This window comes from Paramisgurnus dabryanus, chromosome 1 (assembly GCF_030506205.2).
Source record: "Paramisgurnus dabryanus chromosome 1, PD_genome_1.1, whole genome shotgun sequence".
Classification (NCBI taxonomy): Eukaryota; Metazoa; Chordata; class Actinopteri; order Cypriniformes; family Cobitidae; genus Paramisgurnus; species Paramisgurnus dabryanus.
In genome coordinates, this window is record NC_133337.1 from 7,442,590 (window position 1) to 7,464,336 (window position 21,747).

General features: G+C 37.3%; 1 protein-coding gene across 8 annotated transcripts in view; it reads right to left on the minus strand.

The window, feature by feature from the left end:
* erc1b (ELKS/RAB6-interacting/CAST family member 1b) overlaps positions 1-21,747 on the minus strand; it is a 242,174-nt gene that overhangs the window by 87,379 nt on the left and 133,048 nt on the right. For all 8 annotated transcript variants that reach the window (XM_065265801.2, XM_065265800.2, XM_065265799.2 and 5 more), the window contains one exon: positions 12,976-13,136. In XM_065265801.2, the coding sequence (XP_065121873.1) occupies positions 12,976-13,136 (161 nt within the window). The remainder of the gene's footprint in view (positions 1-12,975; positions 13,137-21,747) is intronic.

A 21,747-nucleotide genomic window follows, 5' to 3' on the forward strand; every position in this document is an offset into this window, starting at 1 on the left:
AAAGCACATTCTCATTTGTAAAATCAATTTTCCCTTTCGTAAATCAGATATTTCGGGGAAATCCAGAGGGCTCCGGTCTTCTGCTTCGCATGATAAAAGCTCTGATATCTATTCCATTCTCCTTCCTGAATTCGGCTTATGGTGACCACGGGGGACGAGTGAATTCGGTCTGTTTAAAACAGTACTGTGACTCTTAGGGCGTGAGTCAAGGTGGATCTCAATGCACAGAGCTGTCGATCTGTGAGAAAGCATTAAAGACAAATCAGCCAGTGACGGATAAACTTAAGAACAGGCTTGAAGCAGTGCGTCCATCTTGCTTCTTGGTTGTAAGCACGACAAATACCTAGAGACCTTAAAATAAGATAACTGAGAAACCTGTTAATATTACTTATTGCTTGTGATATTTTTGAATGTAAAAACTACGTGAACATAATAAGTAGACCTCAGACAACAGTATAAAACAGTAACAACGGCCGATTCACTGCACCTTTAAATATCGTTGACTGTAAGAAACTACCCAAAACATCTTAACAGTCTAATTGCATTAATGTACATTAAAATGTATGTTTACATTTTATGCATTTGGCAGACACTTTTATTCAAAGCTTTTTATCAGTATGCATGTTCCTTTCAAATCAAACAACAACCTTTGCATTGCAATTCTCTACACACTGAGCTACAGGAACACTTATGCCCTGGAAACCACTTACAAAATCCAAGTAACATAACAGCATGTTTTGTACAGGCAAAACAACCCGTACATCACTTTCTGATAGATGCTATAATGCTACATAAAAAATGTCAGTGAAATATGTACATATAAACTTCACAACGTTCATATTTTTTATAATCATGAGATGCTTAAGCCTTGCATCTGTAAAAGCATTTAAAGCATGATTCGAACTCAAGGGGGTTTTCATGGGGAAAAAAATTGACAGGTTGACTAGGAAAGTTGAATGTCCGCTGCAGTTCCATCTACAAATTCTTATCCAATGTATACAATGAAAGAAAGACACAGGGACCCTATAATGTACGAACCCCGGTGCCAAACAAGCACTCACTTCACAGTTCATTTATCTAGTCTACCGCCGAATGACAGGATGTGTATGAACAGCAGGATAAAGCCATTGCATCGGCAGCTAATACATTAATGCAAAGAAATGCCTTTGACCGCAGACCAAAATTAAAATGCGAGCTTCTACCATGGCATATGTGCGAGAGCGCAAGACATTAATTCACGAGGAGCTTGCGGAGGTATTCTGGCCCCACACCGCTTCTTCGTGTTGTCTTTGGCCCGATCCCTTCTGCCTTCTTTTTCGCTGCCCTTACTTGGCTGCTCTCATCCATTTCATCCCTCTTTCATCTTATCAACCACCTGCCTTCAACAAGAGCTCAAGCTCCTCCACCCGCCTTTCCTTCAACGGCTCCTCCTGGCCCCCAATGGCTCCCGTTTCCGACTGTTTAACTACGCTGTCACCTTGAGTAACATCCCCCCCTGGGCAGCAGCTCGCGGACCACCGTGCCAAAGCAAACCGCTTAAGGAGCAGGTGTGTGTGAACGGAGGACGCGAGCCAGATTAACAGAGCTCACAGTATGTCCTCTGTCTGTGTGTGTCAGTGGTCGTGTGTGTGTGTCATCTATAAATAAAGAAGCAAAACTACTTCTTGGACATCAACACAGCTTGCCTTGATGAAACATCACCTATAACAAGGTTAACTATCCACTAACAGCATATAAAAAAGGTGGCGAGGCTGTGGCCGAGCAGTTGGTTTCTGAAGGAACAGCAGGGGAAGCTCAGTACATAGCCGAAATTTAAAGGTAGCTTGCTTCAGGCTGAATATAGATCACTTCAAGCCGATTGGCTGTATCCTGCAAAAGAAAAACAAGCAGATCATATCTATTTGTCTCTGTCTGTCTAACATATCTATCGTATCAGTCTATTGTTCAACCTAACTTGTTGTATCATTCTCTATATGTATTGTTCTTTCTATTTATCGTATTTATCTTTCTATCTATCAGTCTGTCTGTCTGTCATATCTATCATATCAATTTGTCTACCGCATCGTATCGCAACTATCTATGGTATTCCTTTATCGTATCCCTCTATCCATCCATCATCGTATTCCTCTATCATATCCCTCTATCCATCCATCGTATTTCTCTCTCGTATCCCTCTATCCATCCATCCCGTATCTATCTATCTATCTATCTATCTATCTATCTATCTATCTATCTATCTATCTATCTATCTATCTATCTATCTATCTATCTATCTATCTATCTATCTATCTATCGTGTCCATTCATCCATCGTATCCATCCCTCTATCCATCTATTGTATTGTATGTTTTCCCAATAAATAATCAAGGACTTGATGATATTACGCACTACCTTAAAATAGTCCCCTGCCATTGAAAGTTACTAAGGGGACTACTTCCGGCTGCTGCGTAATATCATTGCTCCTCCTGTAGCCATGTTACGACAGCAAAGTCCTTGATTAATATGCCAGAATGAGAGTATAGTTCCTAGCCATATCTGCCTAGAAAATAGCAATTTTAGTTTTCCGTCTGTCTTAGTAAACGATGTAACTAAAGAAGAGTCAAGTTTTAAATAGGAAAAATAAAGAAAGTCTGTTTTTTTAATGTGTGATGCTAATGGACTAATTAGATTCAATAGATTGTGCTAAGCTATGTTAAAAGTGCTAGCAACAGATCCAGAGATCAGCTGAATGGATTCCAAAACGGTAAGAATCAAATGTTTAACTCTAGGGGAGCTGGAAAATGAGCATATTTTCAAAAAAAAGTGGAGTGTCCCTTTAAATGTGTCTTCAGTATCCAAACATTTTTGGGGCCACCGTGCATGAACAAATAAGATCCACTGAACTTTTACTTGAAATAAGGTCAGGAAGAATTAGTTTTTACATTGGAGGACAGCAGTTTTATGGAGACGACAGTGATTTAGGACAGAACAGAATTTACAGAGGATAAATTCAAACAGTGCCCATTCGGAGACTGCAGATGAGCCGGTCGGGGTGATTTATGCACGGACAGGAGCCGCCAGCAGGAGTTTTACCTCGCCACTGATAAGACATATGGATATGCATCTCTGAGTTCTGACCTTGAGCGTTCCCCAAGCTGTCTGGAGAAGAGCAGAAGTGCTGGCGGATGGGGTGGGGGAGTATCCAAAGTTTTGCATTTAAAGAATGTATTTTTACTTTGCCTTGGCGCACATCCTGACGTTGATACAAGAGCCTTTGGTGTAACGTCACTTTCTCCATTTAACCTCTACTGTTAGTTTTTCAACCGTCCTTTTCAATTTAAAAGCGTGATTTATAGAGTATCTCTGGAATCGTGATGCGGTCGAGAAATGCCAAACGCTCAGATGAGTTAAAGTCCTAAATGCTCCAATGTACAAGTTCACATAAACCATAGCTAATCCATTACATATTATCCTTTGAGAGAATGTATACATAATCCCAGTCTATGTGTTTCTTTGGAAAAGGCTAAAAAAATAAACAACACAGCTGGACTGACAGAGGTGTAAATTCACACCTCCGCGGCTGTCTTCGGATTTGGCATATTGCTGAGCTCATCCTGAGAAACCCTTGAGGGGTTGAGAATCAGCAATGCCTGTTAATGCAAGGATGCTAGTGATTTAGGTGAAGCCTTGGTTCTTAGACAGCAGGAGTTCCCTATAGAAAACAGCCTGATTTATTCCTGCCAAATGAAGCCACCTACTGTACTGTACAGTAGGCGTTCATCTATCCATCCATCCATCCACTCACCCACCTATCGATCTATAGTGTCTATCTACTGTGTCTGTCTGTCTATCACCTATCCATCCATCCACTTATTAATCTATAATAATATCTATAGCATGCCTGCCTATCCATGAATCCCATCTATCCCTCCATCTATAGTATAGTATAGTACATATCTATAGTCTGTCTGTCTGTCTGTCTGTCCATCCACCCTTCCATTCACCAACCTTCTGTCTGTTTGTCTATCTATCTATTACCAATCCATCCATCTATTCATCCATCCATGCATCAACGTATATATAAATGTAACGCGGGGTTAGTTGTAACACGGACTGCTTACTGTGTTGCACAAGGCTGATCATTTTGTATTTCCGGTATGTTTTTCACGCTGCCAAAAAACGATCTTCCGCAAATTATTGGAAATGTATAATGTTTTTCCATAGATTTATTGATGAACGAGTGTTTTGGTGGCATGCAAGTAAATTTTTTCATCATTTGTTTTCTTCGGTTTCTAAGTTGGGTGTGTAAGAAACCAAATCCAATGCTATGTCATATTAATCAGTGTATTGTTGATTAAAACATAGCATTGTTTTGAAATATGTCTGCAGCTCTTAGCAACTTTTTTGGTGGGCTTGACAATATTTTGACCCAGCGGGGTTAATTGTAACGCTGTGTTACAACTAACCCCTCAGCACTTACGATATGAAAACCGCTAATGTTAGCGTAATTCTTGCCGTGGTTTTAAATAGGCTACACATGAATGACTGCTGGCTGCCAAAAAAAATAAATGTGCCTGTCTTATCAAAAATCGTGTCTCAATTTTTTTTTCATATCTTTCAAATTGATTGAATAAGGTCACGTCAAAGATTGAAATCATAATTAAATGAATGGCTAAAATCAGACTTTGATGCTCATTATCTCAGAATTTAAACTGTAGTATGGTTATTACAAACTGGGTCACATATAAAAAAAAATCATAATTGTGGTGCTTTTTCTCATATATTTAGACATTTGTATACATTTATAATTGAACTATTGTTAGAAAAGGGCTGGATGAATGAATACAGTGTGGAAACCTGGCTATTATAGACAGATATATTAACAATATCGACTTCAAGTATATAGACAAAATAGTACTGAAATATTTGCCTGCAAACTTAATTTTTAGCAAGTGTTACAACTAGCCCCCTGCCTGATACAATTAACCCCACCTACGGGGTAAGTTGTAATGTTTGCACTTCTGTCACATTTGGTGTAATTGTCCAAGAATGGTAAGTACTAGAAACAAACTTCAAATGTGCATTGTAGCAGAGATGTGTGTGTTGCTTGTGTAAAAATATAATTAATCAAACTCAAATATTTTTTTAATGATTGAGCCAAAACCAAAAAGCGTTAGGTTGTGCCCCGCTCTTCCATATAGTCTGTCTGTCTGTCTGTGTATCTTTCTGTCTATCTATTACCTATCCATCCATCCAGCCACCAATCTATCTTTAGTATACAGTATATCTATAGTGTCTGTCTATCTCTCTGTCTATCTATCATCTATCCATCCATCCATCCATCCATCCATCCACCCATCCATAGTATATATCTATAGTCTGTATGTCTCTGTCTATCTATCCATCTTCTATCTATCAATCCTTCAAGCTATATTTTTTTACATTGCCCAATAGTTTATTGTCCTTTTTCAGTGAATAACTAACAAAGCTGACAGAATTATCTTTTTTTGGGCGTACCTGATCTTTAAGATGCCACGCTTGCTGTGGCCACTACCCAAGTGTGTCTACAATGCAGTCGAGATTGAAATTCTCATTCTTGTTTAACTTAAAAACAGTCCCACCTCTGCAGGCAAAAAATGAGGTAGCTCTTAATGTGATGTAATGATTACGGATCCAGCAAAAGACCCCAGAGCCCAAAACAACGTCAGATGTGATCAGACTCGACCTCCGGCGTGCCGCTATCTTTAAGCACCCCTGACATTTACAGAGATATTATGTGCTTTCCCCGACATTTCCCTGAATCGTGGCTCTCATATACATGAACGGAGGGGTGAGGGGGGGAAGGGTTGAGGCCATTATATGCCGTTTAAAGTCTAATCGCTGCAAGGCTCGCTTGGCCTCTCACACATGTCCAGCCTCATTGGCTCCATGCTATAATAACCCGTTCTCACATGCTCGCTAAGATCTTGGGGCCAGGACTTCATGGCCCCTGACTGCTTTAGCCTTCTTAGAGGAGATCATGTCAGAATCTCTTTCTTTCGCCACCCAAATACCGTAGACAAATCCGCTCCAGAGAACAAAACATCAAGGCTGCTAAGATCGGCTTGCCTGTGGGAGTCAGCGTGTTATCACACCCATTATAACAGCTAAATCATACCACCCACTGAACTTGGCATTTTTGGTTAACAAAAACATCGCTCACTTGAAGATGGTAACATTCAGAGATTACAAATCTACAAAGGCAAGAACATAAGGACTTCATGATTGACATCTTAAAACAATAAAACAGGGTAGTGGGAAATGTACAGTCTTTCTAATGGGTTTCAAGCCCTTTCGCTTGATGATGCTAATCTGCATTTTATACCACATACCAACCAAACCCAGTAAGGTGCCAGTATTTTAATTTCCCCTCTTTTACATTGCTTTGTTCTGTCTTAGTGAACCAAACAACACAACACACAACAAGTTGGCATTTAGAGAATCAGCAGTGTGTGAATGTGGCGAGTCATTCGCTACCCTAAACCCCCTAAACCACATATTGTTGATTTGAACCGACATGCTGGACTTCAGCAGGTTTGCTTTCTGAAGCACTCGTCCCTGTAATGAGCCCGCCTGTCTGCTACGCTTCAGGAGTCCAGGGTGCTAACAGGGGCAATTAGCAGCTTCACCCACCCATCGAATAGAGACTTTGCGGATAGCCGATAGCCCCGTGGTCACCCTGTGTCAATCTTAACATCTCCAAACACACACCCTTCAAACACCACACACGCTTCAAGCCTTATAATTGGACTTTCACTAGAGATGAAATGCTCTGTCCGTGACACAAGCAGGGAGCAGTGGGGAATTTTAAGACTGATATTGATCAATTACTGCAAGGGTAAGCAGCAAACAGCTACGGGTTTAACAAGGATGCTATTTCACAGCCTATTTCAGAGACCGCAACTAAGGTCTGTTTCACATAACTTTTGACATGCGGGCATACATTTTCATTTCACAGGCTGCATTAAGGTTACAGCAATTCACACTACACTCAGAAAATACATTATAAATATACTACAAACAATTAAAGTTTTGCAAGTTTGGAAAAAAAGATTATGTGAAAATATAACCTTGATTTCTTTAATAATAACTAAGTAAGGTCATGTCAAAGATCAGACTGGATTTTAAAGGTAGGGTCACATTCAAGTTCATATGAAATAAACCGAAACTAAATGATTAACCTATTATCTTTAATGCTTATAAAAATTAACTGTGTGTAACAGAAATCCATTTTTAGTAAAACCTAACCATTTAGCAGTATAACATTTCAGTATGCAGCCACAATTTGGGTCTGATTACATACAGATTAATTTACTCCACATGGTTTCACGAAGATCCGATTTGTACACATTTCTAGTGCCCTATTCCAGATAAATATTTTATAATTAATGGTTATTATTAAAAGGAAACATTTAACATTGTATGCCAGAAATTACTTCATTTGGTTACACAGCCGATACGTGAGTGCCTGCCGACGCATTTGTGCTCACCGCAGAATGTGTAAAACAGGCTTAGGAGTAGGGCTGCACGATTTGGGTAATTTTTCCCATTGCGGTTATTGATGCTTATATTGCGATGTGCGATTGCGATTATACTATATGGTATCATGAGTCAACTTGATGGGTTTTAAGGAAAAATCCACACACAGTTTAGCTAAAATGTGTATTTGTAAAACTAGAAAAGTTTTCGTATTGCCACGTGATGTTGCAACTGCTCAGTGTCAGTAATCCTAAATCCAAAATACCGCCATACAACAGACATAGAGTTTTTTTTTAGCTACCAGATCACTGTCAACCTCCTCTGCATCCATCTTCGCTCTGGTATAAGTGACGACGCACACCACACACGTGCATGCCACACGTGCATTGCCTTTTTTGTTCGTTTTTCTTTCTTTTTTTAAACGGCAAGGAAAATCATCAAACAGTTATCAGAAAGTTTGTGTTAAAAGTCCACACATTTATTTATTTAATATAATTGCAACATTTTGCTGTCATATAATCGCACAGGCTGACATCGCGATTGCGATTGCGATGCGATTAATTGTGCAGCACTACTTAGGAGTCGTGCAGGTGGTGACTGCTCTTTTCAAGCCCTAAAAGACGGACAAGTGGCTTAATGCCTTAGAGCAAACATCTGAGAGGGGCCTCTTCATCAAGATCAACCCTTCCATCATCACCCACCTCTCACTGGGCCCTCCAAAACGTCCACTGCTCCCAAACAACTGCAGAAAGAAAGTTAAACATTTGCTCAAAGGCGGACGACTGACGTCTGCCTTGCGGTCGTACTTTACTCAGTCGAAAGCGCTAGCCGGTGGAAGGGAGAGGGAACGAGAGAAAGTGAACCACATCAAACAGGCAAACGCCGGGATATCACCACATCTCATATCCAGCGGTACTGGGGCATTTAAACTGTGCTAAATGGAGAGGAAACATGAGGATAAGATGGCGTGCTGGAGATCTTATTATCACCTCTCCATAATTTTTAATCCTCGGCTTGTTCCACCAAACAATCCCTAATGTAAGGGCGACGCAGTATAAAACAACGCTTCCTTTAAAAACCTCGCCGCCAACACAGCTTGAATCCACCTCCATGCAATATCACAAAACCCACTGACGGTATTTTAGTCCATTTGGATTTTAATTGAGTGATGACCTCATAATGCTCTTTAGTCACAGTTGGTAACATCCAGTGAGCTTTAACTGAGTAAATGACCTCGCAGCGCTCTTCATTTGCCTTCACTGTGGATTTTAATTTAATTAAACATGCTCTTAAATTACACTTATGAGTAATGAGCTCTCAGGCAAACCTTGAAGTCAGAAATCACATTTTATTCTCTCATTCGTGTTTAAGTAAATTTACATACAGTGCCTCTTCAGATGTAGGGCCTGGGACCAAACATAAGGTGCAAGCTTCAACATGCAGATTTGCAGATATATATTTATGTGTAGAGTAGGGGTGGGCCATATGACCAAATTCTTATATCACCATAAGATTCATTTTATATCATGATAATAGTAGTAGAGTTTACTTTATCTTTTAATAAGGTTTTTATGTTAATAAAATCTTTAATGCTATAGAATTTTCATAATTCTAACAAAAACCTTATACAAGCGTAAAAAAGAAAAAAAAAAAAAAACTCACGCTTACTAAAGATAAACAGTGGTGAAATAAGGATAATAAATAATTATACAGATTTATATTCCCCTTTAAGATCAAAGTCACTTCGGAGCCAATATACTGTTACACATACGTTTGCTTTTTGTTTACTTTCTCTTAAGATCTAAATCGTCATGTTTATGAGGATACTTTTGATGCATGCATGTATACAATAAGGTGGCAAAAATGCTCACAAGCTTAATAAGTAGCGGAAGCTCCTCTCATATAGAAATAGCGCATGCATAGCACTATTGTTTGTGTTTCAATGGCTTAAAAACACTTTTTTAAAACTGCCGTGCTTAAATATGTGTACAACTTTAAGTTTTCCTAAACACACGCACAGCAACGTGATGTGGGCCATAGCCTTTCTATCGGTTGACTTTTACTCAACTCAACTTTATTTATATAGCACCACTAAAAACAATGATTGTTGACCAAGGTACATTAATCCACGTATTATTAACTATAAAATAAAACCAAAAACATCCTTTACACCATAAAAGCAAGACTAAGACATAAAAACACTCCAGACACTGCAATATCAACTATACTTGTAGGTCAAGGAAAAAAGGTAGGTTTTGAGTTTAGCCTTAAACTCATGTAGTGTAGTGGCAGTTGTAATAACAGCAGGTAGACTGTTCCACAGTTTTGGTGCAGCAACCGAAAACGCTCAATCTCAGCGTTTTTACAGGTTTATCATACCAACCGGTAGAGTTTAAATAGACTTTAGTTTTAAATATGTATGCTTTCATTGTTTAAATACTGGCATTGTGTGTCCTTTCATATCCCATTATAAAAGAAAATAAGATGAATCTTGAATGTTACTGTAGGAGATGTCCTATTCAATTTCAAAAAAAAAAATTCTAAAATTCAAGTCCTAAAAAATTGGAGCTTACATAACCTATAGAAGCAAATCGGAGAATAGCAGAGTTTAGAAATCATTATAATTCTGTCATTTTCACATGGAAATGATGGAGACGCACCCCAAAGTGTCGATGTCTCCACACTGCTGACTTTAAACGGTGCGGTCGGAAGTTCAGCCCGAGGAAATAAATAAAAAAAGCTTGTGACCTCAGTGTCTGCTATTTTGCGTTTTTCCTCCGAAATTTTAATGAGCGGTCCAGTTGGTTGACTGCTGCCAGGCGACGGGGCCCCTTAAGAAGCGCGACTCAACTTTCTCCGGCCCTGACCACATTACCCTCAACGCCAAAACAGATCGAAGACCATCCCTCTTCCGCTCTGACCCTCCATCCAAAAGCCCTATCAGGCCTTATTTTCTCTCAAAGAAAATATTTTCGGAAGCATGTGGCTGGTGCAGATACACAGTGTTCCCTGTCTCAGACGAGCTGACCTCCAGTTAATAACAGTCACATTTGGATGTAGCACTACTAGGGCCCGGCACTCCCTTTAATTTTCATATTTAGGGGCACAATGCCAGGTTGGGATCTTATCTTTATTGGAAACAGTATGCAGTTGTCATTCTAGCATGTTACAATAAGTAAAAAAAACTGTCGCATTACATTTTCTTTATCTTGTTTTTAATGTCACATATCCCAGAATCCATTAGAAGTGTAAGTCAAGCATGCACACAGATCTGAGTCTCTAAGGACACCACTGACAATTAAATCACTCTGTGGATATTTGGAAAACCCTTGAGTACTTAAACTGCCAAATCTGAACCATTTTTATGCAACCACAATCATTATTTTCTCTCGTTTCATATTATATCTAAAACAATACTTTTGTGAGGACAGGATGTTTAAAAAGAGGCGGAGGTCTTCTCCTATAAAATTATGAATAAAAACACAGCTAATGTAAGAAAACGCTTTATTTCTCAGGTCTTTTCTTTATTTAAAAGAAAAATAATAATTTATGCAAATCTTATAAATCTTAAAATTAAAATAAATTTATGGTAAGAGTTGACACATCACTGCTGTGCTTAAACATCGCCACCATAAATTTAAAAAGAATTTTTGGGCCTTGTTGAATAATACATTCCTTAAAAAGCTACATATATGACTAGAAGAGAAAGTCCTACATACAGAAACTTGTTTAAGTTCAATGCGGCAGAGGATAAGGTTGGAGACGCATCAATTAAACCAAATGCCTCCTATCTGAGATTCATCCTGTTTTCTAAGTGCAGACTTCTGGCAGGAATCCTTGAAGGGCTACCGTCACTGTGTCCTACTTCAACTACTGCCTGGAGACCTTCAACCTCTTATATTCATCTAGCGCTGCCCTTATCCATATCAAGAGTCATGAAGTGTTCAAAACCCTGAGTTGTACTCATGCACTGATAAATGTCAAGGAAGCAGAAAATTCCAGCAGAGTCAGAGTGTGAGAAAGAGACAAGAAGAGTGTCTGTGTGAAAGACAGTTTCTAAAAAAAACAAGAGTACATTGTGTGAGAGTCGGATCTGATGAAGTGCACTGTTTGAAGGATGTTACTCGGTAGACGTTCAGTGGTGGATGAGGCCATTGTAAAGAAGCACTAAAAAAGCCATTCAGCCTTACAAGAGCACAACGCTACTGCAGGCCTCTGCCCTATGTCTAAAAATACTTCACTGTATGAAAAAAACTTTACCTAACACACAAAATAAACTTTCTAAAAAAAAATCTTCCAATAATGACTTGAAATAATAAAGGAAATCAAATTTTGAGTTTTTAAAGGCCATCTATATAGACGATTTCATCAGACACACACGCAGTGTCAGGGTACTGAAACTACCATTCTTCCAGAATAAACCATTTATATGACCATTTGTTTAATTTTCCAAAATAAAACTATATTTAAATGCCAGTGTACACAAACTACCATACTAAACTTAATACTAATTAAATTAATAAAATTATTACTTAATACTCAAACCATCTACATGCCGATGTATACAAAAGTCCATACTTAGCTTTAATACTTGAACCATTCATATGCCAGTCTATAAAAACTTCCATACTTACCTTTAATACTTGAACAATAAATATCCCAATGTATACAAACTTCCATAATCATACTATTATGGAACTGAAGTACTCATACTACCTACTATATGAAGAGTTTGGTTCCAAAACGCGATAAACTGCATTTTTTTTACGCCAAACCAGTATTGTATCAGGTCAGTATTAAAAAGTAAATTCTTCATTTTACACAAAAACCAATATCTGCTGTGTTATTCTATCATCTTTTCTAGCTTTTTTTCAAACTACGACAAACGCCAGTCCTTCTTCTCTGCAGAAAGTTTATAACAGAAAATTGTGGTTTTCATCTTGTCACTTTCTTGGTATAGAAAACACATTTTTTTAGTATTGCATTTTGGAACCAAGCTCTTCATATATGCCAAATAAAAGCAAATACAGCACAACATATTGTAAAAGAGCATAACTGTGCATGTCAAATTTCACTACGTGTCTATAGTCTACACTTCTGTAGCATGTTTGATTTTTTCTTGAGGTTCACTTATACAGGCTGTTATTTCTAATGTAACTTAAAGACTTGTATGTAAATGACATGTTATGATTAGCTAACCTCATCCCATGAGTAAAGGACTACCCTAAGCCCTCTCCAAGATGTAATTGTAATTGTAGGTGGTCGTGTGCTAACAAGATTGTGACATAAAAATCATGTTTTTTCAGCATAGTTTCCATAAATGGTCAGAGCTTTGGGATATATGTAGAGAATGTCTACATACAACACCAGACTGAAGAGAAAAAAAAAATGTTTTCCATCACATGAACTTTTAAACAGTGTGAACTGGGTGAGTTAGACAATGACCATGATCTCTGAAGAAAATCTATAAAGATCTTACTTCATTTCCAGCACCTCTTCCAGGTGCTTTCTGCGCTCCGCCCTCAGCGTTGTCAGGTGGGCTTCCTTCTCCGCCAGGGACTGCTGGGTGGACGACAGCTTGGCCTTCATGGACTCCAACTCTTGCTTCACCTTTTCCATGGCTGCCAGCAGCTCCTCCATCTGTCCTCGCGAACACACATAAAAACAAACACTTTTGTGTTAAGGTACGAAAACAAACAAAGGACAAAACCATAATCCCATAATAACACGTCTGACAAGGTCGAAAGCAAACAAATTGTTCATATGAAGACGCACCAGGCCAAGAGTGGGACACGAATGGATTTGTGCACGGAAATTAAATGTAAAGACGTGTCACGAAACAGACGAAAAACAAAGATACCAGACAGACACAGTGAAAGCATTTCACAAAACTGTGATAAAGACAAAGGAAACATTCAGGTAAAGTCGACGGTTATAGAGAACGAAGAGAAGACAGGAAAGAGAACAGTAATTCCATGAAAATACTTCCTACTACTTTTGGATCGTAATTTTAGACAAAAATAAAAACAATATTCTTGTAATGTTGAAATAACGTCACCTTTCTAGAAATATTCTGGGTTATTCTGGTATTAATTTCCATTAAAAAAAAATCTGAATTATTTTCTACAGATGATGTCAGAGCCAGTTAGATCTCAACCCAGGATATTTCTTTTATTCGAGGTAAATAAAGTTTCTGAGAGATTGTTACAGTCATTCATGGTGACAGATGAATGGATGTTGTGTGAGTTTGAGCGTGATAGAGAACGCATGTATGTCGGTTTGTTAGTGTAAATACAGTACCGGTCGTATAAAAATTACATGACTATGTAATGAGGTTTGCCATTTATCACGTCCCCAAAGTTATTTCACTACATGTTGTTTTTGAAAAGGTGCACAATCTTCCTTTCTAGCTAAGATTTTTCATTCTCTCTCTCGCTCTCTCTCTGTCCATTTCCACACAATGTTTATAACTCAAAGCAACAGAAGCGGCCGAATGAGAAGGATAAATCAAACGCCATGGCAGGTTTATGTATTCCATGGAAGGCAAGGTTTAGTGACTTGGCTCAAAGCGATTCTCACAGCCTCTTCGACCGCTGCGGTTCACCCCGGGACTCTCTGAAATCGCTCTGCTCGCAGGAAACAGTGCAGGCCTCGGGCTGCGATCTGTGCAGTCTCCTTCATCTGTTCTCTCTGGCTCTATATAACCTTCACTGCTTAGTCTTTCATCCGCTTTTGTTTTGCTTATTCAACGGAGATTGAAATCCTTCGAAATATTCCCTCTGGGGATGCGTAAAACTAAAGTTTATCCAATTTAAACATATATATGAAGTTATGGATCATTGAAGAATTAATGTTTTGTCTTAAAACCAACATACTAAAAAGAATGAAAACTTAAGTAAATATTCAATGAAAATCTATTGATGTACCACACAAACCATCACCATTACTGTCACAAAGCTGTTACGAGCAATTAAGTTTCATAAATTTGCAATGAGAGATGACAAACTGTTTAGAAAAGAATGCCAAATTATTATTATTAAATAAAACTCTCCCTTTAACTCTTCCAAAGAATTTTCTCAGGAGTACAATATAAGGACATTTTGTTAAATCCAATGTTTTTGTGATGGTGACTGATTGAATTAAAACTCCATATCTAAAGCCACAACTCACTGACCAGGCGGTCTTAAGGAAGCCCTCTATAATTATGCTAATTTTGGGTCGTGTTCACCAGGCAGTGAACAGATGCAATTGTATAGGGGACGTTGAGATACAGCACATTCCTGTCTTCAAAAACAGCTGGACCGAATACAAGGGCATATTTTTTAAAGTTGACTTAAGGTGGTTGAACCTGCAAGATGCTCTCTGTGTGAGAGGCAACACAACATCCAAATACAACCATCGTATACATACAAACAATTCAATAACACACGTCTTAAGTGGGGTAACTGATGGATTTACAAAAATGGATAAACATTCATTATATATATAACTTTTTATAAAATCTTTATAAAATCTAAGACAGTGTTGCATTTCCTTAGAAAAGTTTCATGTTAAAATGATCCATAACATGAAGGCTTAAACTTCATTGCCAACTGTTGGTACTGCTAAAATTTTATCTTATGGAAAATATGATATACAGGCTTGTTTGATAGAGCCATGAATATATCAGACTATTCTTGAAAATGTGATTTTTGTAATTGATACTGCTAATATACTTGTATTCTATACATTCATTGTATACATACATAGGTATAAACCTTTATTTTTGCCTGTTCTACTTTCTTTTTAATGTAAAGCTGCTTTTCTACAATGCAAATTTGTGAAAGGCGCTAAAGAAATAACATTAAATTGAAAAATTTTAATATGTGTTTCTTCAGGAGTGCTGCCCTCTAGTGTTTGGAGGATTAATTAAAATGAGTGGTCCAGCTGTCATCATAAGTCATCATCCTAATGTACTACAATTGATCCAAGCCCAGTGTACATGCTACCAAATCCTGCACGGCTAAATTTATTGCCATCTGCTTTCCTATTTTCTCTTCTTCTGCTCTCGTTTGTCATCTTGTACCATGAAATCGCAGACTTATGGTTAAAACTGAGCAGCTCTGGGTGGGTCATGTATATAACCAAGCAAACAAAAAAACTTAAGGTGATGGTACCTCCACTGGGCACGTGAAATCAGCTGGCAAATTGCACTTGACAGTGTTAGGTAAGAAAGAGGGCTCACCGGAATGGCTTATGTTAAGATGTAATGCATGTCAAATTAAAAAAGGAAGAGGAAATCATTATTCATGTGAAGACAGCCCGGGCAACTCTTGCTGGATCAGCACATGCTGCCTGCAAGCCGGTTAGGGAATACTTTGGACTCGAAGTGCAGACCACAGGTCACAATAATAAAATTTGCCAAGAGAGCTCTATCTGTGTGGGCATAAATGATGATAATATTTCTCACAGATACAGTGGAAATAACCGTGCATGCCATCAGGAAGGCTGCTTACTTCCAGCTCTCAGGAGAGAAACCAAAGTAGAATCGAAACCACCTGTCTGAGCCCCCCAGAGTGAGATAAAAATGCTGCCAGCATTAGTTTCATTGCCTGTGGCTACCCTGCGGTTAAGGCGGAGCAATGCGGCTGTCAATCATAACAGCGCACCCAATAAAAGGTGAGGGGGCAAAGATCAAACCGTGAGAACTCTGGTACATTTTTATTCATCAGCATACATAAGCCTTGCCAACAATACCCTCTATGTTGTGCAACCACATGCACATACGCGCAATAACAGAAGAGCGGTTAACTAATCAGTCCAGGATGTTGGAGAACTGATATGGTGTCACTCTGCCTGAGGGGAGATATGTGAAATGACTCGGTCCTCAGTGACCGAACATCATCTGGAACGAATGGATTCAACTGAATTTACAGGGCGCTCGGTCAATTTTACTGTAAAAGTATTTAGTAAACATCGCCTTGAGGTAAATTCTTTAAGCCATAGACTTAAGTCATTCATTAAGAGATAATTAGGAGATTTTAAATGTCTGACTAACAGCCTGGCAGACAGACAAAAACTCAAATCATATACACAAAAGCTACAAAAAAAAAAACATCTGCACGCTCATATCATTGCACTTCGGGTTTCTAGATCACAAGGGGTGAGAATTAACTGTTTCTTGTTTAAAACCTTTTATGTTTCTTTTTACAACAGTACCGTTTTCATATATTACAGTTTTTCTGAATTGCTAAAACACTTTTTTTTTTAAAAATCATCACTAATTTAAAAATCAAAACTAAGCTTTCAAATCATACACACATAAGTCCATAATATAAAACACTACAAAGCATCCATTAGACACTACCTTAAAAAATGGAAAACACAACATCCAGGACATCCGCTTACAGAAAAATGCATGTTTATTGTACTTGACAACACACTTGACAAATACTGTTAAGAATCTATATTAATGTAATCACAAGTTTAGTTCTGTGAATATAGTGAATACTTTACTGTAAGTACTGCAAGTAATAGTAAGTTTTCAATATTACTGTAAGCAGCACTTGTATTTTGTAAAAAGTCAGCAATCCAACTGCAAATTTTGCCAATTGCATTGTCTCTGGTGTCCTTTTCTTCCTCATACTCTTCATCTGCCTCTCAGACTGTTTCTAATTCACACAATTGGTAAAAAATACCATTAGATAAAAGTGTGTAGAATTTTAAGTTGTTGTGTTTACTTGATGATAACGGTGTTGTAGTTGTGTTCAACTTTTGCCTGCCTGTGTTTAGCATTTATAAAACAAGTGCATTTCAGTGTGAAATGTGTGTTTTAGTGAGAAGTTTGTGTTTAGAATTTTGCAAAAAGAGTGCATGATTTGACAAATGGGTTTAGGCCACTATGAATTTGGTTCAGAGGTTGGGGTTTAGTGTTTTAGCAATTCAGAAAAACTGTAAAATAAAAATGTACTAGTGTTTCTTTTTTGAAAGTCACTTCAGCTAAATAAATAAATGTAATGTGTTAGAATATTAAACCAAAATGTTACAAATGTTAAATACTGTACATCAATAATAAATGTTGCATGAGTTTCTTTGGGAGAAATACCTGCTAAAAGAATAAATGTAAAATACAAAACTGGAGTGTTTGTAAAATAAAACAATGTTTGTATACTAAAATACCGTTTGGGTTAATAAAATGCAGTGTTTGTATATTTAAATACAAAACTGTAATTAAAACTGCTAAATAAAATACAAAACTGTACTAAAATAGAGTTTGTATACTAAAATGCAGCGCATGTATACTAAAATGCAGTGCATGTATACTAAAATGCAGTGCTTGTACTATATACTTAAAAGCAGTGCTTGTACTGTAAACTAAAATGCATCTTTTGTATTGTACACTAAAATGCATCTCTTGAATTGTATACTAAAATGCAGCGCTTGTATTGTATACTAAAATGCAGCGCTTGCATAGTAAAATGCATCTCTTGTATTGTTTACTAAAATGTATCTCTTGTATTGTATGCTAAAATGCATCTCTTGTATACTAAAATGCAGGGCTTGCATACTAAAATGCAGGGCTTGCATACTAAAATGCAGTGCTTGCATACTAAAATGCAGAGCGTGTATACTAAAATGCATCTCTTGTACTGTATACTAAAATGCAGAGCTTGTATACTAAAATGCAGTGCTTGTATACTAAAATGCAGCGTTTGAATACTAAAATGCACTTAAATAATCAAATACAATATTTGTTTGCTAAAATTCAGTGTTTGTATATTTAAATACCAAACTGTAATTAACAACACTGCTAAATAAAATACAAAACTGTACTAAAATAGAGTTTGTATACTAAAATGCAGAGCATCTTTACTAAAATGCAGCGCTTGTACTGTATACTAAAATGCATCTCTTGTATACTAAAATGCATCTCTTGTATACAAAAACGCATCTCTTGTATAATAAAACGCATCTCTTGTATAATAAAATGCATCTCTTGTATACTAAAATGCATCTCTTGTATACAAAAACGCATCTCTTGTATAATAAAACGCATCTCTTGTATAATAAAATGCAGCGCTTGCATACTAAAATGCATCTCTTGTATACTAAAATGCAGGGCTTGCATACTAAAATGCAGGGCTTGCATACTAAAATGCAGCGCTTGCATACTAAAATGCAGAGTGTGTATACTAAAATGCATCTCTTGTACTGTATACTAAAATGCAGAGCTTGTATACTAAAATGCAGTGCTTGTATACTAAAATGCAGCGTTTGAATACTAAAATGCACTTAAATAATCAAATACAATATTTGTTTGCTAAAATTCAGTGTTTGTATATTTAAATACCAAACTGTAATTAACAACACTGCTAAATAAAATACAAAACTGTACTAAAATAGAGTTTGTATACTAAAATGCAGAGCATCTTTACTAAAATGCAGCGCTTGTACTGTATACTAAAATGCATCTCTTGTATACTAAAATGCATCTCTTGTATACAAAAACGCATCTCTTGTATAATAAAACGCATCTCTTGTATAATAAAATGCAGCGCTTGCATACTAAAATGCAGCGCTTGCATGCTGCAATGCAGCGCTTGCATGCTGCAATGCAGCGCTTGCATGCTGCAATGCAGCGCTTGCATGCTGCAATGCAGCGCTTGCATGCTGCAATGCAGCGCTTGCATGCTGCAATGCAGCGCTTGCATGCTGCAATGCAGCGCTTGCATGCTGCAATGCAGCGCTTGCATGCTGCAATGCAGCGCTTGCATGCTGCAATGCAGCGCTTGCATGCTGCAATGCAGCGCTTGCATACTAAAATGCAGCGATTGCATACTAAAATGCAGCGCTTGTACAGTATACTAAAATGCATCTCTTGTATACTACAATGCAGCAGTTGTATACTAAAATGCAGCGTTTGAATACTAAAATGCAGCGCTTGTAAACTAAAATGCAGCGCTTGTAAACTAAAATGCAGCGCTTGTATAATAAAATGCAGCGCTTGTATAATAAAATGCAGCGCTTGTATACTAAAATGCAGCGCTTGCATACTAAAATGCAGCGTTTGTACAGTATACTAAAATGCATCTCTTGTATACTACAATGCAGCAGTTGTATACTAAAATGCAGTGTTTGAATACTAAAATGCAGCGCTTGTAAACTAAAATGCAGCGGTTGTAAACTAAAATGCAGCGCTTGTATACTAAAATGCAGTGCTTGTATAATAAAATGCAGCGCTTGTAAACTAAAATGCAGCGCTTGTATAATAAAATGCAGCGCTTGTATACTAAAATGCAGTGCTTGTATACTAAAATGCAGCACTTGCATACTAAAATGCAGCGCTTGTACAGTATACTAAAATGCATCTCTTGTATACTACAATGCAGCAGTTGTATACTAAAATGCAGCGTTTGAATACTAAAATGCAGCGCTTGTAAACTAAAATGCAGCGCTTGTATAATAAAATGCAGCGCTTGTATACTAAAATGCAGTGCTTGTATAATAAAATGCAGCGCTTGTAAACTAAAATGCAGCGCTTGTATAATAAAATGCAGCGTTTGAATACTAAAATGCAGCGCTTGTAAACTAAAATGCAGCGCTTGTATAATAAAATGCAGCGCTTGTATACTAAAATGCAGTGCTTGTATAATAAAATGCAGCGCTTGTAAACTAAAATGCAGCGCTTGTATAATAAAATGCAGCGCTTGTATAATAAAATGCAGCGCTTGTATACTAAAATGCAGCACTTGCATACTAAAATGCAGCGCTTGTACAGTATACTAAAATGCATCTCTTGTATACTACAATGCAGCAGTTGTATACTAAAATGCAGCGTTTGAATACTAAAATGCAGCGCTTGTAAACTAAAATGCAGCGCTTGTAAACTAAAATGCAGCGCTTGTAAACTAAAATGCAGCGCTTGTATAATAAAATGCAGCGCTTGCATACTAAAATGCAGTAATTGTATACTAAAATGCAGTGCTTGTATACTAAAATGCAGCGCTTGTATACTAAAATGCAGTGTTTGTATACTAATATGCCGTGTTTGTATAATCAAATACAATGTTTGTTTACTAAAATTCAGTGTTTGTATACTTAAATACAAAAATTAATTAAACTGCTAAATAAAATACAAAACTGTATTTAAAGTAATTAAAATGAAGATTCTATCATTATTTACTCCTCCTCATGTTGTTTAAAACCTATTTGAATTTCGTTTTTCTGTTGAACACAAATGAAGATTTTGAAAAATTACAAAATTGTCGGTACCCACTGACTTCTGTGGGCTTACCATCATTTCATAAAGTATCTTTTTTTGTGTTCAACAAAATAAAGAAACTCAGAGGTTTAGAACAACATGAGGAGAAATAAATGACAGATTTTTCATTTTTGGGTGAACTACAAAATTAAACAAAACTACTAAAATAGTATTTGTTTTACTAAAGTACGTTTTTGTTTGTATAGTAAAATTAAAATTTCGTATGCTAAAATACAAAACTGTACCAAAATACCGGGTTTGTAAAGTAAAACACACAAACTATACTAAAATACAAAAAAGTTATTTTTAGTAACGTTTTTTAGTACATCATTAGGGCCAATTATGAGGGGGTGGTTCTACTTAAAAAGTAATATATAAACTATTTATTTAGTTACAGTAAAAAAAATTGTTAACTGGAACCAGAATTGTTGTGAATTGCTTTAATTCCTTTAGTTCTGTAAAATACCAGATACAGCTAATAGTAACTTGTGACGTCGCTGTCTCTGATAAAGGGATGGCATGTGTGAAAGAACAAGGTAGCATGCAGTGCTTGTTTTCTCAGGGGAGTATAAACTAACCTCAGATGTTAGTCAAGTCGTAAAGAAACACCACAGTGAATTATGACACCTCGGGTGTGAAAAATTGAGCACTTCGCTGGGTGATGATAACACCACATCCTGACTCACACTGGGAATCTGAACTGGTAAGAGAGGAAGAGCACAGATCAAAGCATTTGAGACGCACATCCTTTAAATGATTTTTACAGTCCGTCTCAAGTCTCTGTTAAGTGTTTTTACGACTGAGTAATTGTTCACATCAGTTGTGACGCACTGTCTATGGTATTGATAACAGTCATTTTCTCCTTTCTTTTAAAACTGAGCTGGCCAAAATCGGTGTCAGACGCAAGCCTTGGGAAAGGGAAGCGCATCTGACAGAGATCAAGAAAGAAGAGAAGAGAAAAAAAGAGGAAAAAAGAACATGCTACGGACAGAGGAGCTGAATCAGAACTGA